Source organism: Homarus americanus, unplaced genomic scaffold, assembly GCF_018991925.1.
Source record: "Homarus americanus isolate GMGI-L3 unplaced genomic scaffold, GMGI_Hamer_2.0 scaffold46583, whole genome shotgun sequence".
Taxonomy (NCBI): Eukaryota; Metazoa; Arthropoda; class Malacostraca; order Decapoda; family Nephropidae; genus Homarus; species Homarus americanus.
In genome coordinates, this window is record NW_024731675.1 from 1,130,866 (window position 1) to 1,152,788 (window position 21,923).

Below are 21,923 nucleotides of genomic sequence, written 5' to 3' on the forward strand. Positions count from 1 at the left end.
TGTACGGCACCAGGGACGAGCAGTACGTTATGTATTAATACGTGTTTACATTGTGGGAATTAATATTAAGTCATAGTTGATAATGATGGAGATTGTATTTCTCTTCGTTACTGAGGGACAGGCAGGTAAATTATACATCAGAACGTCTCTGTATATCGGAAATCGGCTTTATCGGACTGGCCTTCCTCCCCGATATAGCGAGAGTTTAATCTTGTGATCTATTTTACAGTGTTTAAAATGTAAGATCAAATTACATATTATTTACTCCCATAATGAACTGAGATTATGTACACAGATGCATTTGGTATATATTTAACAAGTAAGCAATAGAGATTAATTAAAGGGTATTTTAAGACCATTGTAACACAGATTTTGATTAGTTATTATTTATTTCACGGTAATAAACGCTCACTGTAGGAATTAGTTAAAACAGATTAATTACTAGTACACAATATGAGGAAAACTGGACACTAAAAACATGAAAATAATCTCAAATCTTATATGTTTTTTGAGGAAATTTTAAAGTTTTATTTAATGAAAAAATAATACTGAAGTAGATATGTTTTTTAATACTACATGCAAGGTGAAACAAGGTGCATTAGAATAGACCCCAGAGTTAATGGACCCCTGTCCTAATAGACCCCAGAGTTAATGGACCCCAGAGTTAATAGACCCCAGAGTTAATGGACCCCAGAGTTAATGGACCCCAGAGTTAATAGACCCCAGAGTTAATGGACCGCAGAGTTAATAGACCCCAGAGTTAATGGACCCCAGAGTTAATAGACCCCTGTCCTAATAGACCCCAGAGTTAATAGACCTCAGAGTTAATAGATCCCTGTCCTAATAGACCCCAGAGTTAATAGATCCCTGTCCTAATAGACCCCAGAGTTAATAGACCCCTGTCCTAATAGACCCCAGACCTTAATAGACCCCAGACCTTAATAGACCCCAGACCTTAATAGACCCCAGATCTGATGGTTAATGGGGAAGACTCACAATTAAATCTCGTAACGTGAGTTTAATTAATGATGATAGTACTCAACGCTTGGTCCTCTCTGAGTCCATTCTTACACTCTACCACCCCTTGTTATTTTTAGTCCATTCTGAGTCCATTCTTACACACCTCCCTGTTAAACAACTATTGTACTATGCAATATTCTCATTAAAATACCTTGATATACTTGTATTATTAATGGTTTTGTAAGTTAGTTCAATTAGCAGCATATTATTATTATTAGTAGTAGTAGTAGTAGTATTTTATTATTATTATTATTATTAGTATTTTATTTTTAAAGATGTTAGTTCGGGTTTTTAAATGAGGTAATGTTTATTCAAGTTTAATTATTTATAAACATTCATCATTTAGGAAGACCTCAATAAACTTGCCAACGTCCCGAGAACTGTGTCATGTATAAAATGTATCGTAATAAACACAAGATCATTTATACTGTACAGGTTTATGTATACTGTATAGATAATTAAGATTCAGGTTTATGTATACTGTATAATACTGTATACATAATTAAGATACAAACTTGACAGGGTTTTTTAATGATCATCTTAAGGTATTAGTTTGTCTCGGTAGTGTGAGAAACAAGTGTTAATCATCCTATAGTGAGGTGATTATGTAGTTATGACGGAGTGTAACAATGGTTTACACTCCACCTGTCTCTCCATAGTTAACTTCTCTACTGTAGCTGCTTGTGGTCAGATACAAAGGTGATACATAATATATTTGTAGCTACTGTAAGTTATTTGTGTAATTGTATATATTGTAAGTTTGTAGATAAATGGGGGTTAATTTGTGATATTGGGCATTTGACAATTTGATAATAAAAAATTCTACAGTATGGGGTGTTTTTTTTATGATGCACTGTACTAGTAAATTGCCTTGGTTGTCATAGTGTGCCCTTCCTAACCTAACAATGCATAGGTCTTATAAGAAGGTCATTCAGATATTTAGACAATCCTTCCCACGTAATGATCAACAAGAGTGAAGTGCTTCCCCATCTAGAGTACTGTCACCCCGTCTGCTCCATGAGATATGCCAGGGACTGTCAATTGGTTGAAAAAAATCTACAAGAACTGAAGGTTGTTTGGGACAAATTTGAGGTGTTGGTCTGGCCTTATGTGGGGGATGGTTGGGGTGAAGGCAAAAGATAAGTGCTCCTATGATTAATGTTCCTTGTAATTAGAGATGAAGGATTCCACTTAACTAGTTTGATTACAACACCAAAATGGAGTCTAAATATCGCCTCAAGAATACACCCAGACTCTTAACTTAATCTGATAAGTTAATACCATATAAAGCTAAGTTAATACAGGGTTGCTTTAGTTAATGTTCTGTAAGGTATCATAACTTAGGCTTCTAACTTAGTTTTATTTTTGTACACGATAGTAGTTGTGGTTTAAATTGGTTAATTAGATTTTTTTAATACATCATAAATGAGGTAATTATAGTAGTCTTAACCCCTTGAGTATGATGATTCAACCCCATAATTTAGGTTAGATTAATTTAGTTTAAGTTAGATTAGGTAAATTTAGCCTCCATAATTACTGGACCAAACTCCTAATCATTAGCAAAGTGAGGACTGTGACCCAATTCAAATCATTAGTTTAGGATGAATTAGGCCATAAAGATTGGAAGGCGGGGGTCCAATCATCCAGCTTGAACAGGATTGGATAAGGGTTAGGTAGGTGGGGGGTCTCTAATCATCCAGCTTCAACAGGATTGGATAAGGGTTAGGTAGGTGGGGTTTCTAATCATCCAGCTTCAACAGGATTGGATAAGGGTTAGGTAGGTGGGGTTTCTAATCATCCAGCTTCAACAGGATTGGATAAGGGTTAGGTAGGTGGGGTTTCTAATCATCCAGCTTGAACAGGATTGGATAAGGATTAGGTAGGTGGGGGTCTCTAATCATCCAGCTTAAACAGAATTGGAGTGTTGGGTTATGGCGGACGATAAGTTGGTGTTTTGGCCAATGATTTATTAAGACTGTAAGTACTATGAGGAGCCTCTTACCCTGTGAAGTACTGCTTGGTTGAGGGAATGGCTGTCTGTCTGTCTCTTTCTCTTTGTTCTTCCTTTTTCTCTCTCTCATTCTCTCATTCTTTCATTCCTTTATGCACGCACACTCTCCCTCACTCTCTCATACTGTACACACACTTTCTATGTGGGTGGTAGACTCTCTCTCTTTCTCTGAGTGGGTAGCAGACTCTCTTTATCTGGGTGTGTGGCAGACGCGCTCTCACACTCTGGGTGGGTGGCAGACGCGCTCTCACCTCTGGAGTGGGTGCTTAGACTCTCTATCTCTCTCTCTCTCTGGGTGATTGGCAGACGCACTCTCACTCTCTCTCTGGGTGGGTGGCAGACTCTCTCTCCTCTCTCTCTCTGGGTGGGTGGACGCGCTCCAACTCTCTCTGGGTGGGTAAGCAGGGCAGCGCTCCTCCTCTCTCTGGGTGGGTGGCAGACGCGCTCTCACTCTCTCTCTGCTGGGTGGGTGGCAGACCTTGCTCTCACTCTCTCTCTGGAGTGGGTGGCAGACGCGCTCTCTCTCTCTCTGGGTGGAGTGGCAGACGCTCTCACTCTCTCTCTGGGTGGGTGGCAGACGCGCTCTCACACTCTGGGTGGGTGGATGTAAGATATACTTTATCTCGACTACACAAACACACAAAGGCCACACTGTTCTATTTTCTCTCGAAGTATACTGGCATGTGAGGGGGATACTATACCAGTTTAACCAGTGACTCCATGTGTATATACAACTTAACAATACATCGGTTGTACACATATCTCCCAGGGGGATATATTCTCAAAGACTCTTAGTTTAATATTTCCTCGTAACTAGAAACGAAAGATATCGTAACTAATAAAGAAATTGATGATAAAACATAACGAAATTGCTACTTGAGTTGGTGAGGTAACTAAGCTAACGTGTAGGATTCACTCACAAACAACATACTGTACATCAGTTTATTTAAAAAAAAAGTCGTAATATGATATAGCTAATGACAAAATGGCTTCTAAATTTCACCCAGACTCTACTAAAGGTTTTGATATTCTTATACTTACAGGGAAAGATCAATAGGGTTTAATTGTCATCTTTTATTGGTTAGGATCGTGATTCTGTAAAGTTTCATATTTATTTTTTTACTTTTCTAGACTTGACAATCCTAACACAGAGCAAATACTGTAGATATAGAGACGGGGATAAAGAGGGAGAGAGAAAGAGAGATTTGTATTCAATAAAGTTGTCATGGAAGGTCACACCGACTCATCAGCTCACCACCACCTCACCCCGCCCTCTCTCACTACATCCTCACTTGCCCTATGACCTCCTCCTACAGGTCCCCAGCCGTTACCAACACCTCTTCCCTCCCAGACCAGATATCCCTCCTCCTAGTCACAGGCCTGGCACTTGACATTATTAGGGACCTGCCACGCTTTGCCATAAACAGATGAAATGTACCGGGAACTTTCCCCCCCACACACTCATCATTCTCTCACTTTATGTAACTTGCTGACAAAACCAATGACCCTTCAGGCTTTTACGCCCTTAATGCACGAGTCATGAAGGCAAGCATGAACTCCGCATGCTTCCCAGATGGGCGCTGTAAATGCTTTTGAGCTTCACCTTGCACAGGATGTAAGGGGGTGCCCAATAAACTAGCTCCCTCGGGGGCAATCTAAAAAAAATCTCTCTCAATCTATCTCTCTATCTCACTCTCTCTGACCCCCTCACTCCTCACATCACTCTACCCTGAGATCGAACTAACGTCCCTTAAGATAGGAAGCGAAGACAGTATTCACTCATCCACTATTCCCATTGGCCAAGGTTATCAAGAAATCTCTCTCTCTCTCTCCCTCCCTCACTCTCTCTCCCTCACTCACTCTCTCTCCCTCACTCCAATCTATATTTCACGATGAATTACTGTGTATAAGAATGCTGGGGCTGTCTGAGGTAGATTTTAATACTGTATTCCTACCAAACCTCGTTATCTTATCTTATATAACTCGAAAACAATCCAGCAGTCCTTAGCAGCCCTTTGTGTTAGGTGGGAGAGAGGGGCGTCATCTACCTCTTGTGTTGATACCCCTTCCACCACAAGTCTTCATTAATACTTATTCTCTTCTTTATTTGGGATATTTTCTACCAATTATCATCTAGATTAATATAGATAAAATTGAATTAATATCGATGTGTTTTGAAATGCTGATAAAGACGCCTACTGAATGTGAACAAGGGAGTGAAGCTCTGTGATTTGTTTCAGTGTTTTATTGTTATTTCTGGTGTTTTATTGTTCATTATCTTATTCATTGGTTTATTTATTATTTTTTATATTATTTATTATTCTGAGTTTGTTCTGTATTCCGTCTCTTGCCTGGAAACTTACAATCTCTCTCTCTCTCTTTCTCTCTCTCCCTTACTAGCTTACTAATCTCCCTTACTGACTTTATCCTCCCTTCCTCTCTCTCTTCCCCCCCCCCTCTCTCCCTCGGCTCTGTTTGTTTGTGTGTGTGTGGCGTCTTAAAACAAACAAACAAACACACGGATGTTAGGCCAAGACAGTGTTGCCAAGGATGATTGAGTTGGGTAGACACTGATATACTTGTTCTCTCGTTGGCAGCACTGATACAGCCTTGTGTGTGTGTGTGTGTGTGTCGAAATATTTGTGTCTGTTTTTGCGTGTGTGTGTGTGTGTTTGCTTTCGTGTGTGGTGTGTACGCGTGTGTGTGTGGGTGAACGCCAGTAAAGATGAACGCCAGTGAAAATAAACGCCAGAGAAAATGAGTAAACATGAGAGAAAGAGAAAGAGAGAAAAGAGAGAAAATAGAGAAAGAGACAAAGATACAGAGAAAGATAAAGCAAGAGAGAGAAAAAGACTATCTCACATGATTGGTTGGTGTACAGTATATGACGTCACATCTCTTTGGTAGATTGAGCTCTCTGATTGGTTGGTGTACAGTATATGACGTCACATCTCTTTGGTAGATTGAGCTCCCTGATTCACATCTCTTTGGTGTACAGTATATGACGTCACATCTCTTTGGTACAGATTGAGCTCCCTGATTGGTTGGTGTACAGTATATGACGTCACATCTCTTTGGTAGATTGAGCTCTGATTGGTTGGTGTACAGTCACATCTCTTTATGACTGATTGGTTGGTGTACACATCTCTTTGGTAGATTGAGCTCCTTGATTGGTTGGTGTACAGTATATGACGTCCCTCTCTTTGGTAGATTGAGCTCCCTGATTGGTTGGTGTGTACAGTATATGACGTCACATCTCTTTGGTAGATTGAGCCCCTGATTTGGTTCGTGTACTGTATATGACGTCACATCTCTTTGGTAGATTGAGCTCCCTGATTGGTTGGTGTACAGTATATATTACGTCATCTCTTTGGTAGATTGGGCTCCCTGATTGGTTGGTATACAGTATATGACGTCACATCTCTTTGGTAGATTGAGCTCCCTGATTGGTTGGTGTACAGTATATGACGTCACATCTCTTTGGTAGATTGAGCTCCCTGATTGGTTGGTTTACAGTATATGACGTCACATCTCTTTGGTAGATTGAGCTCCCTGATTGGTTGGTGTACAGTATATGACGTCACATCTCTTTGGTAGATTGAGCTCCCTGATTGGTTGGTGTACAGTATATGACGTCACATCTCTTTGGTAGATTGAGCTCCCTGATTGGTTGGTGTACAGTATATGACGTCACATCTCTTTTGGTAGATTAAGGCTCCTGATTTGGTTGGTGTACCCGGTATATGACGTCACATCCTCTTTAGTAGATTAAGGCTCATGATTGGTTGGTGTACAGTATATGACGTCACATCTCTTTGGTAGATTGAGCTCCTTGATTGGTTGGTGTACAGTATATGACGTCACATCTCTTTGGTAGATTGAGCTCCCTGATTGGTTGGTGTACAGTATATGACGTCACATCTCTTTGGTAGATTGAGCTCCCTGATTGGTTGGTGTACAGTATATGACGTCACATCTCTTTGGTAGATTGAGCTCCCTGATTTGGTTGGTGTACAGTATATGACGTCACATCTCTTTGGTAGATTAAGCTCCCTGATTGGTTGGTGTACAGTATATGACGTCACATCTCTTTGGTAGATTGAGCTCCCTGATTTGGTTGGTGTACAGTATATGACGTCACATCTCTTTGGTAGATTAAGCTCCCTGATTGGTTGGTGTACAGTATATGACGTCACATCTCTTTGGTAGATTGAGCTCCTGATTGGATTTGGTTTACAGTATATGACGTCATCTCTTTTGTTAATTGAGCTCCTGATTGGTTGGTGTACAGTATATGACGTCACATTTCTTTGGTAGATTGAGCTCCCTGATTGGTTGGTGTACAGTATATATTACGTCATCTCTTTGGTAGATTGGGCTCCCTGATTGGTTGGTATACAGTATATGACGTCACATCTCTTTGGTAGATTGAGCTCCCTGATTGGTTGGTGTACAGTATATGACGTCACATCTCTTTGGTAGATTGAGCTCCCTGATTGGTTGGTGTACAGTATATATTACGTCACATCTCTTTGGTTGATTGGGCTCCCTGATTGGTTGAATTTTATTACTATGTCTATGTCTACTAAATAGAATTTTTATCGTTAATTTAATGTATTATTGCCATTATTTCCCCACCATGACGTCATAATGTTTAACCAATCACAAACTGGCTGACGGACGCTCTCTAACCAAGTATTATTGTTAGTATATTTCTAAACCATTTTATATATGTACGTCACTTTAATTTATCTTATATATATTAATATAAGTGTTTTTATACGTATATTTTTTGTATAATAATGTATAGGTGTGATAATGGCGTCTTCTATGGTATTTGAATCGGGGTTTATGATGTGTGATAGTTTAGTGTATTTTAAGGCGTAGAGAATTAATGATAGCGTTTTTATTGGTGATATTTGAGTTAATAGGAATATTTTTAATGAATAAGTTTGTAAATAATGAATAATAGATGAGGATTAACAATGAATAAAAGGTAAAACAAGACCTAACGGCCTGAGGGTAAAGCACGTGGCCCCATCTTAGACATAACTACCGATATTATAACATCTGGTGTATTTTACTCCTATTAACCTCTATTATTAATTAACATAAACCCATATAATTATAGTTAGGTGTTAATAAGTTAATATATATGGTTGTAGTTGAGGTAATTTGTGTTTATTAGGTGTTTTAAGGTAATGGTACACCTGTTTATTTACCTCCATCAGACCGAGGCGACCGATCCTCCAACACAACCATAGTACGAGCTCTCTGATTGGTCCATGTCAGAATGTGCGTGTTCGAAGCAACCAATAGCAAACCAGTATACAAAATAACTCTCTAATCAAATGAAGACTAAGGATAGATCAAACGCTTCCGTATTTCATCGATTATTTAATACACACAATAAATAATTATATAATATAGTTTTTATATAAGGATATTTGTAGTGATATATAAATAAATTAATAGATATGAGGGAAGAGATGGGTTTTATATTTTAATTATGTTGTTCCCATTTGGTATGATAGAGGCTGAGTTGACCCCCTAGAGCCTCCCTCACCGGCCCTAAACATGGGGTGGAATCCAGACACTGATGCTTTAACCCAGATTTTAGGATTACTACGCGAATCACAATCCCCGGACACGGTAGTTCAACAATCAGTGCAACAGGTAGAATATATTTAATTAATAGTGAAGGTGTAATAAGGAGGAGATATGGGTGAAAGTGATGGATATATGTGAGGTGGGAGTGAGGCAGCACCAGCAGCCACCTTAGACCCCCTACAATGTGTTGAGTATTGATTTTTTTATTATATTTAACGATTTATCTGTGTTTTTTTGGGGTTTTATTATTATATTTGTATTATATTTGATTGTGTTTTATAGTATGTTGGTGGGTAGTGTTGGAGGAAGGATTAATGAGGGAGATATTGATGAAGGGAGTAACCCAAGATGGCCTGTTGTATTTAATATATTTTTTATGTTTTTATTAACCTGGGGAATTAATTATAGATAAATGATTAATTATTGGTAGGTATTTTATTATTTTTTATTCTATTCATGTAACGAGGTGAATGTTTTTTTATTTTAATTATCTTATATAATATGAGATTTTGGTTTTGAATTGTTTTATTTTTATTTGTTTTTTTTGAGGTAATTTAACAGTTATGGGGTTGTGTATAAGTTAGGGTGGTTCTGTCATAACGGGAGCTAATTGGTTGGTTATGTCATTACCGGTTCAATATCGCCGAGTGTAGTGGTTATTGGGGTAGAGTCAGAATCGATCAAAACGCATCAAAAACCTAACCTAACCCATCATAACCTAACCTAACCCATCATAACCTAATCTTAACCTAACCTAACCCATCATAACCTAACCCAACCCATCATAACCTAACCCCCTGTAACCTGACCCATCATAACCTAACACAACCCATTTTTCGAATGGTCTGAAAAATGGCAGATGAAATTCAATGTCGACAAATGTAAAGTACTCAGTATAGGAGATGTAAACAGGGAAACCAGATACCAGATGAACAACGATGCCATAGAGAAATCCGACTGCGAGAGAGATTTAGGAGTAATGATAAGTAGGAACCTTAAGCCAAGTAAACAATGTGTTTTTGCTCGTAACAAGGCTAATAAAGTACTTGGGTTCATACAAAGGAGTGTTAGTTACAAGACTAGCGAGGTCATCCTAAAACTGTATCTTGCTCTTGTGAGACCACACCTGGATTACGCAGTTCAGTTCTGGTCACCGTATTACAGAATGGATATAGAATCCTTGGAAAGAATTCAGAGGAGAATGACAAGACTAATCCCGGGCATTAGGAACCTTGAGTACAGAGACAGGTTAAAGCATCTTAATTTGCACTCCCTTGAGAGACGTAGAGCGAGGGGCGACCTGATAGAGGTGTATAAGTGGAAGGCAGGGCTAAACAAAGGGGACATTACAAAAGGTACTCAAATTATCAACCAGGAGCGAACTCGTAACAATGGTTTTAAATTAGACAAATTTAGATTTAGGCGTGAAATAGGTAAACACTAGTTTGGAAACAGAGTAGTGGATGAATGGAACAAGTTACCAAACATCATCATTAACTCTAATACGCTGAATTGCTTCAAACATAGGTTGGATGCTCATATGAGCAATAGGGGTTGGGTGTAAACGGGACTGCCCAGTATGGGCCAATAGGCCCGCTGCAGTTTCCCCCATTCTTATGTTCTTATGTTCATCATAACCTAACCTTAACCTAACCTAACCCATCATAACCTAACCTTAACCTAACCCATCATAACCTAACCACCGTAACCTGACCCATCATAACCTAACACAACCCATCATAACCTAACCTTAACCTAACCTAATGTTTACTAGTGTCAGAAGGCAGTACTCTAGGTCAACAGTCATTACTAATGAGAGTGAAGGTCAGATACACGGCAGTGATGAAGGTCAACCACCGGATAAGTAACTTGGTATAATAAATAATGGACGCCACTGAGTCATTTGGTGACAGTCTGCAACATTGTCCTGCCTTAAGGAGTTAAGTTGGGGAGGATTAATATAGAACTTGTGGTCAAATTTTAGTTTCTAGTCATCCTTGTATTTAAGATATCCAAACTAACTTAACCTAACCATAACCTAACCAAACCAAAGTCTAACCTAACAATAACCTAACCTACTTTGCCTTACCAGAACCTAACTTAACCAATTCCCCAGATGACAAACAAAAATAATACCCGTTGAGCCACTTGTAAAGGCCTGGGACTTGGTGATAAAAATCCCTTACCAGCCTAATGAGGTTCTTAAAAAAGGAAAGTCAAGGACCAGGGTTTTCTGAGGAATAACAAACAACCGTGTGAGATGGACACCACTCAACAAACATGAAAACAATTACGGGAGTCAAACAATTAATGCAGTCAACAGTTAATGGAAGTCCAACAATTAATGGATTCAAACAATTAATGGGAGTCAACAACTGATGAATCAAATAAAAGGGAGTCAGCAATTAATGGAATCAAACAATGAACAGATATTTCCAATGGCAGCAGCCCTGGGGAAGGTTCTGGAACTCAATGATCCACTCTCAGGGGGATGGTCCTCACTCGAGCGACAGCGGCCGATGTCTTGATATGGCAGGAGAACACCGGGGCACAGACGGGGGAGATGAACTGGCGGTCATGGTATGGTGGCCAGAGGATTGACAGTCGATAGGTGAAGGTTTGGGGACACAGCCCACGAGTCCCGAGCCTTGATGAGATCACTGTACTGACGGCTGGTGTGAATCTGCCGGTGGCACGTGTAGCAGCGACGTTCTCACCTCCGTCTAAGCCCCCCCCCCCATCGCGCCAGCAAACGAGCGAGTGAAATGCGGTAACGAGCAGGAAGATCGTTTCCGCCCTTACAGCCACATATGCGGTCTTATTTACGATTTGCTCGATAAGTCTTGTTCGTTCATATCACCGAAAAAATAAACCCGGACTTATTCTGGTAATACATTAAATGGTCCCAGGTTCACCAGTAGCTGTAAAGAAATGTTCCACTGAGGTCACTTCTTCCTTATGTCAAGAATATCTCAAAACAGGCGTTGGGTTTGCATTATTATTTTTTCGGTAAAATATATAGTTTGTCATCTTGTGTTTTTTGAACGGTATTTAACTTATTTTGGGTGATTTTGATCTTACATAACCCTATTTTTATCAACCTAACCTAACCTCACCTAACCATAACTTACAGTACAGTCATCCACAAGAGTGCTGTAGCCTCTTCTCCCGAACTACGAACCCCGAGATTCATACTAGTGAACCCGAAGCCTTAGACTGATGCATTATTCTGTCCGTAAATGCTTCGGGATCACGGGTTCGAATCTCAGGGTTGGTGGTTCAGAAGGGGTGACTGGACTGTGCTGTACTTCCATCTTATTCAGGACAGGTAAGGTTTAGATGCTATACCTGATCTGATAGTGAAGTCTTGTAGTCTAAACCGCTGGATGTTTTCTTGGAACGATCGCTGTGTGTTCCCATTGGTGTAATATCCCAATAACGGGCAATGTGGTGGTGCCATGAGGATTGAAAATATTAATCTACAGTAAATACTCTGGAAAAACAGATCCACGGAAAATTCTAATCGTACTCTGCCATTTTTTGGGGATATTCTTGAGGTGCGGAGGAAGTTAATAATTTATTTTAATCGTTTCTGGTTAATATGAGAACAAATTATTGATTATTAACTTAAATTTGTGTGTAAAATTTCCCTCTATATGTTAGGAAAAATGTCAAATGAGCAACTAAACTTATTTATTTAAGCAGGTTTCTCAAGGCCTAGGGTAGATTTGGTTCATACGGTGTACCTCGACCTTGGTCCATCTTAAATAACCAACTCGGCCCACACATTACCAACTCGGCCCACCTTGCACACTTCAAACAAGTAGCCGACTAGAGGTTCAGGAATGAGTGAGATTTGGTTTAAGTCTTTTGGTTCACTGAAATACAAAGAGTGAACACTGATGGTTGAGACGGTGTGAAGGACGAATTTTATGAGATTATGATAGTAGAACTTGATCAATGAACCATGATTCACTTTCATAACTTGTGCTTCTCTGGGTGATTTTGAATAGGGTTTGAAATTATTGCTTCCAGTAATTTGCCTACAATTGATGTTAGACTGATTGGACGGTAGTTAGAGGATAGTGATCTATCTCCCTTCTTGAAATAGGTATTACATTCACTATCCTCATTTCTCCGTCGTTATCAGTCAGCTCGCCGGTATCTGACTGTATTGGTCCAATCTTTTCTCGTGTTTTGTTTGATACATTTGATAGAATCCCTTGGGGTTTGACTTCGCCTCCCTTGCTATCTTCAGTTCATTATTCCTCTTTCCTTATCTCGGTCTTAACCCTACCGGCCAATTCCTTATAATAATCTCGGAGGTAAACTTCACCCCGATTTATTCTCCTACCTATAGCCTTCCTTTGTCCAATAATATTCCTTAAATAATTATTTATCCATTTAGGGTCATTGTTGTTTGATCTGAGTTTTCTGTATGGTATGTTCTGCCTTTAAGTAACTCATTATTTACATTGTCGTGGAACTCATCAACCTCAGCTCTAGTGATCAGGTCATCCTCTACCGATATATTTGTCGTTGTCAGGCCTCCAGGTAAAGCGATCTTAATTGTGAAATAAATATAAAATAAATTGTATAAATAAAAGAGAAAGGATCATCTCTTCCACACATGTACATTGATATATTAATAAGATAGAATGGAAAGATAAATAATAACAAATCAATTTCCTCCTTTTAATCTATGCTGCTTGTATTATTGCATCTTTATCATTCACGCAAAAATGTGTAAACTTTTACTTTTTAGTCCGAGTTCTTTAACCTAAGAAGTCCGAGTTGGTTATCCGAGCTGGGCCGAGTTGGATGTGGGCCGAGTTGGTAATGGGCCGAGGTGGACTGTAACCGGTTATTCATATCCCACAAGAAATAAACAACAAACGCCACAGCCAAGTTTGTCTGACATAAAACACCCTCGTTGTGGTGTGTGGGACGTACCGTACCCTAAACTGAGGTGCTGGCCGAGTCGTTCTTCAGGCAGGCGGTGTTGGGGGTCATACCACCTCACTCTTATGCTTCACGTGGGTAGGGAGATTTATGGGAATATATTGGGAAAAAACCGTGATAGGAAAAATGACATTGTTTCACAGGTTAACCCGGGTCACTGGCAATGAGGGGATAAAAGTCCATTATATTGAGGGTCTGTTAGATGTGAAACCTCAATATAACGAACTACTTAGATGAAAGTTCATTATATTGAGGGTTTGTTAGATGTGAAACCTCAATATAACGAACTGCTTAGATGAAAGTTCATTATATTGAGGGTTTGTTAGATGTGAAGCCTCAATATAACAAACTATATAAATGTAGAGATGAGAGTCCATTGTATCGAGGGTCCGTTAGATGTGAAACCTCAATATAACGAACTATATGGAGAGAGAAGTCTATTGTATCGAGGTTTTACCCTATAGCTGTAGGTTTGCCAGTTGTCAGTGGTTCGTTGAGGCTAAAGTCGGGCATTAATCAATGACGATGTTTTTCCAAAGACTCTAGTGATGGGTGTGTCTGTGTAAGGGGGTTAAAGCCATCGTGCTCTAGGGTTAAATCCATCGTGCTCTAGGGTTAAATCCATCGTGCTCTAGGGTTAAATCCATCGTACTCTAGGGTTAAAGCCATCGTACTCTAGGGTTAAAGCCATCGTACTCTAGGGTTAAAGCCATCGTGCTCTAGGGTTAAAGCCATCGTACTCGAGGGTTAAAGCCATCGTACTCTAGGGTTAAAGCCATCGTACTCTAGGGTTAAAGCCATCGTACACTAGGGTTAAAGCCATTGTTTCTGTACTCTACTGTAGAGTTAAAGCCATCGTTCTCTAGGGTTAAAGCCATCGTACTCTAGGATTAAAGCCATTGTTTCTGTACTCTAGGGTTAAAGTCATCGTACTGTACTCGATGCTTAAAGCTATCATACTGTACTCTAGGGTTAAAGCCACCGTACTCAAGGAGATAAAACCATCGTACTCTGAGGGTTGAAGATCCTGTCCATTTGATTAAGGGGGGGGGCGTATAGGAAGTCCATTAGGCTCCAGGTACACATAACCGAACTCGTCCATAATATATCGTCGTGTCTGGTTAGTTCGTAGACTAGGTCCTCGGGTGCTTCAGTAGACGGTGTACTGTACTGGACACGCTTACATCTTCACTACAGGGATGCCACTATTAATATTTTTATTTTGTCAGGTGATTTTATTCAGATCGGAGTGGACACCATACATAAGGCGTTAAGTTAGGATTATCGTTATTATTGGTTTTATTATTATTATCGTTGTTTTTATTGTTGTTATTATTATTATTATTATTATTATTATTATTATTATTGTTATTATTGTTTCATGACCATTTTCCACACTTGGGTTAGCTTGGTCAGTCCTGTAAAGTCTTTTGTTAGGCAGATACCATTTTGCCGTAGAAGGCGACAAACGCTACAATGACAATAACTTCCCCGAAACAACATCTCGGCTCGCCACCAATCACGATACACGCTCCCTCTGGAAGGTATCTTTACGGGGGCGGCCGATGAATTTCCAAATGAACGCTGCGACTCCAGTTGTCTCGGCAGTGTTGTCATATTGTCTCGTAACAAAGTCATAGGTATGTCTTTTGGTGTGAGTACAGTGAAGAATCGTATAGTAATTACCGGTATATTTTAATCGCATAGGCTTGTTCTCGGTCAAAATATAAGTCAACCCTCGTTAATTCGGACCCCTTTAATCCGGATTTTGGATAATTCGGACAATTTTTTTTTTTTTTTTTTGAAGATTTGTAGGAATATTACCTATGCGGACCTTAAGCTAAAATGCTGGTCCACCCACTGCTGGGATAAAACATGTAACATCTCCACCACTAGTGTGGGGAGGGGATGCAACTTTTAGCTTCAGACATGAAAAATATTTACCATTTACTGCCAGTAAACAATGGAAACGTAAAATATGTACCAATTAGTAATGAAAAGTTGTGCAGTTCCTTCAGTAAGTGAAGCTCACCAACTTAAAATAGGTTAAATTACCTTACAACGTGTTTTCAGTAGTCTATGTTGAAGTTCTTAGCACAGGCTAACTTATCATGTTATATACGGTATCACAGTTCTCATTGATCTACAAAAAATACCGGTAATAAAAACCATTTAGATATTTCACGCTTAATATAATACCCGGTAATCTACTTCAATCTCCTATTGTTTACAACGACGCATGATGCACCACCAGCTGTTGAGTATCAGCTAGACGGCACACTTGTTTTTCGACTCGTTTTCAGTTAAAAAACATTTACATCACACGTATATTTTACCTTAACTGTGCCTGAATGAATATATTCTCGGAAATAAATAGTAGTTTTGCTGAAACGTGATGTATTTTAATATAAAATAGGATAAAATACATGACGAAAACAAAAGATTTTACCTAACCTTCCGATGTTCAAGAGAAGTTACTCGTTTTTTTAATAGTTTTCGGTTAAAATACTGTTACAGTATATTACAATGGTATTCTATTCATACTGTGCTTGATGTAATGCATTCACGTATGTGTAATATTTTTCTGAAATGACGTACGTATTACAGTGGAAAGTGGGATAAAATCGTGACGACAACAATGACTTTGAAATATAATGCAATATTAACCCCTAAATCGGTTAATTCGGACAATCGGCTAAAACGGACACCCTTCCCCCCCTATTAGTCCGAATTAACGAGGGTCGACTGAATTAGGATAAAGTGATCTAACGTTAACCAAATATCGTTGACTCTGATGACGCTCTAGGTAATCATACACAGGTGAGTCTCTTCGTTCCAGACAAGTGTTATTATTTTCCTCGAGCGGATTTTGTCCATTCGTTCGATCTTCGTTCCCGGAGATTAAACACTGAATCTAGTGCACGACAGATAACCTGATTTAAATCTTGTAAACAAATTGGTGTCAGGCTTGTGAAGAGGAGCTTGTGTTTAGAAAATTCCTCTAATCTCGGTGTTTTTTCCGGGGGGGGGGGGGCTGTTATGCTGGGTACCTCTTTAAACACACAGTATTTGTTGATTGTATCCGATACTGATTTGTCTTGACTGGTGATCCTAGAGTGCTAAAAATATCTGGGACAAACGCACGGTTAAAAGGCATCGTGTGGGGAAGTTAGAATTGAGGTTAATCCAATTTACTGGTGATGAAACGTGCTCCTTGGCAGTGAGTACAGAATCACCCCTTGTTAAAGAAGGTGGTCGTTGTGGCATCTCCAGGTTTGGGGATTTTTCTCTACGACTGTGTGTGTGTGTGTGTGTGTGTGTGTGTGTGTGTGTGTGTGTGTGAGAGAGAGATATATTCCCACACTTCAATATATTTACAAAACTCAGACTTCATTTTTCACTGGCCACTTCTTTTTACCTTTTAGAATGCTTTAAATACCATAGGCCCTTCCTGGTTCTTGTGTGCTGTCTCCTTTATCACCGCTGTGGGCTGGGTTAAGGGAGAGAGAAGCATGAATGGGGTATGGTGGAAGGAGGAAGATTTGATACCAAGAGGCCCTGTCCTGTTGAACCAGTCACAAGTTTGACCTGACCTGACCTGACCTGAAGAGTAAATATAGGACTGCATTAGTGGATATACAGGTCACACACACACACACACACACACACACACACACACACACACACCAGAGGCATTTGTGGGAATAGAATGATGTTTGTGAATGTTGAATCTCGACCTTATTTGAAACATCGGCTCTGAGATGGTTTTGATTTTTTGATGCTTATATGGGATATGTTGTGTCAGATGCTGTTTGTGGGTGGAGGGTGGTGATGTGGGTGGAGTATAGGAGGTGTGGGTGGAGGGAGGTGGTGGTGGTGTGGGTGGAGGGAGGTGAGTGGTGGTGGAGGAGGTGGTGGTGGTGGTGGTGGAGGTGGTGGTGTGTGGGTGGAGGAGGAGGTGGTGAGTGTGGGTGGGTGGGTGGAGGGAGGTGGTGTGTGTCAAGGAAAGTCATTGGCATTGTGCAGTTGTTGTTGTTGTTGTTAGGTGATTGTTCTTTCTTCACTGCTGAGTTTTTTGTGTTTAAGATGCTCACTTGTTTTTGTTTTGTTGTGGAGTGCCATCTGGTGAGGTTATTTGACCATGCCATTAGCAGAAGGTAACTGGCTGCCATTAACCTTGCAGAGACACACACACTCTCACCACTCTCACACACACACTAAACACACACACAACACACACACACACACACACACACACACACACACACACACACTCCCTCACTCACACACACTCCTCCTCACTCCTCACTCACTCACTCACTCACTCCTCACTCACACTCACTCACTCACACACACACACACACACACACACACACACATTCACTCCTCCACACTTTTCACCCTAACAAACAAAGTAATGGGAACGTTATTTAACTATCGGCGGCCGTAAGAGCACGTCAGGGGATCGTTTCTCGGGAGTTCTTACCCAGACGTACGGTAGAGATGAGTGGTCGCAGTGACTCCGTGTCGACATAGGTCAAGGGTCGGGCAACTTTTTTGGGTATTACTTAAATTTTTTTTTTGAGTAAAATGGAATTACCCCCATACTTCAAAGTACACTAGTACAGTAACAAAAACAAGCCAATTTGCTCCTAAAATTGTTGGATATGGTATATGTACGAAATATTCAAATTCAATAAATGTTTATTGGATCCTTTATCATGGAGATATAAAAAAGGCCACACATTCTGGCATAAGAATAACACACAAACAAAATTATTAAAAACAATTGGGGAACTGAAGAATTTCCTTCAAATCATCTCCACTTAAGGTTTTGGAAAAATGATGCTGTTTCATTTTTGATACAACAGCATCAAAATCAGGGATTTTTGATGTCACAGCAACTTGGATGCTGTCTTCAGGGTCCAACCGATTTCTATACTGTACTTTGTTTTCAAGTTCACAAGGGTAGAAAATCCTTGTTCACAAAGGTAGGTTGTTGCAAAAGGCAGCAGCATTTTTGTCGCTTCCAAATGTGCAATTTTAAAAGCCTTTGCAGCTTTTGACATCCAAAAAGACGAGGGATCTGACTTGTTCTGAAATTCCATGTGTGCTTCACTGTTGGGGCGAAGTTCAAGAAGCGCCTCTGCCAATCCTTCAGGCTCTTCAGGCACATCTACAAGTTCACAGTTAAAGGGATTCACAACCCAACTGACAGTATGTGAATCAAGCTCTGGAAAGTAATCAGAGAACCGCTGTTGAGTTTGGTCAGGTGCCTTGTAACTGACTCCTTGATGTCACCAAGACTGAAATATTCACAATCTTCCAAAAACTCTAATAGCTTTGTTTTGACTCACTCACATTCATGTTTTTCCTTGCAATTCCTCGTTCAATTCATTCACATGCCCAAAAATGTCTGCTAAATGTGCGAGAAGTGCAAGCCAAGTGGAGTTTCTGAACTTATCTGCAAGGACATGTTTTTGATCAACCAGAAACATTTCAAGTTCGGTCGTGAGAGCCCACACACTGTTGAGGACATTCCCACATGAAAGCCACCTAACATCTGTGTGAAAAGGGAGGCCTGAATATTCAGCCTCCCCATCCTCACATATCAGGAAACAGCCACGTGTTTAGTTCATGCCCTTTCACAGCATTGACAATCTTGATCCCATCATTCATGACAGCTTCCAGTTCTGGTTCCAACTGCTTCACAACCAATGCTTGGCAATGTATCATACAGTGGGAAACTCAATTTTTGGAATCTGCTCTTTGGCCAAAGCCACTGACATGACCCAACATGGCTGGAGCTCCATCAACAGACACAGCAATACAGTCTTCCCACTTCAAATCAACCCTTGGTTTTTTGAAGTGTGCATCAACCTTGTTGAAGACATCAATTCCACGAGATCTCTACAAGAGGAGAACATAAAATTTCTTCTTTAATTGCATCAGCACCCCTGTATCGAGCATATACCATTAGCTGCGAATTGCTACTGACATCTGTAGTCTCATCAAGTTGAATAGCAAAATCTTTGGTTTCGTTTATTGAAGAAATCACTTGTTCTCTCACATTTTCTGCTAAGATGGAATTTCTCTCTCTCACAACTCTTGCAGACAAAGGCACTGAACCCAGTTGCATGGCTTCTTTCTGCCCACACATGATTTCTGCCATTCTCACAGCTGCAGGTTTGACTAATTCTTCGCCAATAGTATGCGGCTGCTTGTTTCGACCAATCGACCAGGCCACTTCAAAGCTAGCTTTTGATGCTGAACGTTGATCAAGTGTTGCTCTCTTGTTGCTATCCAATCTCTGCCTTTTGACAGCTCTTTCCAAATTCTCAAAGTATTCCTGTGGTTTGGAAGACAGATGTGAGTGCAAATTGTCCAAGTGTTTCTTCAGGTGATTATTTTTGAAAGACCCTGTAGTCAGCACGACACATTGTGGCTTCATTTGTCCTTTGTTCTCTATTCCTGTGAAGCCATAATTGAGGATCTCTGCCTGGTATGACCTTTTCCTCATTGATGCCATCTGAACAAAAAATTAAGACATATGTACACACCTGTCAATATTTCGCTTGACTTATGTTTCTGTGTATTATACTGTACTAGTGTACTCTTACTTTTCTGTAGATATGACTGAATAAAGCAGAAAAGATATACCATAACACAACAGGTCCACTTCGTATGACTTCTTATGAAAAGCCGTAACTGTGCCAAATTTCCCCACCTTTTTGAGTCACAGTTTTCTGGGATGTAATTATTATTTATTTAGTTTTATCTTAATGTAATGAGAATTTCAATACCGACTCATAATTTATCATTGTTCCCCATCGTAAAAAATAGTTAAAGGGGTAACTCCACTATATACACGGCAGCTAAAATTTTTTGGATTACACTGGAAATAATCATTTTAAAAATAGTTTCCTGATTTTTTATATATACAAGATACTAATTTTGAGGAAGATAAATCACTAGTTTTATATAGCTGTTTATAATAAGAGTACATAAAAATGTCTGAATATTGCTTGAAATTCACGACAGAACTGAAGGAATGATTGAGAATTATTTCATCTTCAAGGTCACACATAATGACATCGATCATCTTTTGAGGACATTTTGTACCGCTCTTTACAGTAATCTTCGAAAATCAGTGACCTCTTATTTCAGATACATAGTTTTACATCTTGTTCACTAAAACTTACGGTTCATCCGGAAATAAACGTTTTTCAAGAAATCGACTAAATCAACTGCTAGAGTAGGATCCAAGTCAGATGTGTTCCTTTCTCGACGGAACGGTAACTTAATTACACCACAGATGGAAACAACCGTGATATCAGACTACCACGAAACTTTAGTGACGTCCACCATGCCAAAGTGCCGGAGTAAACTGAGAGCTCTGATGGAAGGAGTCTCTCACACCATCATCATTACCTTACCCCTGTTCCCCGACCTCTGACAGGTGATTTACTCGTGCTTGCGGAAAATATTTGGCTTTTTTTTGTGGATTTTGATTATTGTTATTAATATTTTTTTGGGAGGGGGGTTTAATTTATTTTAATTGTTTATTTCAGATGATGTATTTTTATATTTTATTATTTTGTTATACTAATTGTTATTATTACATTATTATTATTGTTGCTGTGTGTGTGTGTGTATGTACTTGTTGTCTGTAATTGGTGGTACACTCCTCCTGTACACCTGGTAAACACTTTAATTACACCTAACAATGTGTATATACAGGTAATGCATTTATTATAATTTATTATTTGTTTTGCAGAGTAATCCCCCCCTTATTGACTATTGCCGACACCAGTTGATTATATTGTTGTTGGTGTCGCGTGTGCAGTATGAGGAGGTTTGAGGCCTTAAGTTAACCTGATCCATAGACCCATTATGATTGGTGGCCGCCATAAGCTAAGGAGCTCCAATCTTAGTGGTTTTATTGTAGGTTAGGTTAGGGCCTGTGAGGACGATCATAAGCCCATTGGAGACTTAAAACCAAAACCCGTGTAGATGTATGTGTAGTGTTGTCTGTGTGTATACTGTGCGTACATGCATGTAGACATAGTGTTACCGAGGATGAGTTTTACAGTTTCTATAGTAAGATTATTTTTGTTAATAGGTGTAAGTTATGTAACTGTTTGATATGAGATTGACAAGCACCATGCAAGTCTTGTAGCTGAGCCTAGTACTATGCAAATTTTTTTTCTTTTTCAGAAACTAGAAGAACTCAACAAATTCACAGACTTCAACAAATATCTTATATTTGTCCTCACAAAACTAACTTCCGAAGGTAATTATGTGACCCGTAGGCAGTTGA

The 21,923-nt window shown here is 39.6% G+C and overlaps 1 protein-coding gene across 2 annotated transcripts in view; it reads left to right on the plus strand.

Annotated features, from left to right (window-relative positions):
• The first annotated feature begins 8,586 nt into the window (after positions 1–8,586).
• LOC121867720 (transportin-1-like) overlaps positions 8,587–21,923 on the plus strand; it is a 49,889-nt gene continuing 36,552 nt past the window's right edge. For both annotated transcript variants that reach the window (XR_006089225.1, XM_042367763.1), the window contains exons 1-2: positions 8,587–8,707; positions 21,821–21,896. Coding sequence is in view for 1 of the 2 variants with exons in the window: in XM_042367763.1 (XP_042223697.1) it covers positions 8,609–8,707; positions 21,821–21,896 (175 nt within the window). In the remaining variant the exon portion in view is untranslated. The remainder of the gene's footprint in view (positions 8,708–21,820; positions 21,897–21,923) is intronic.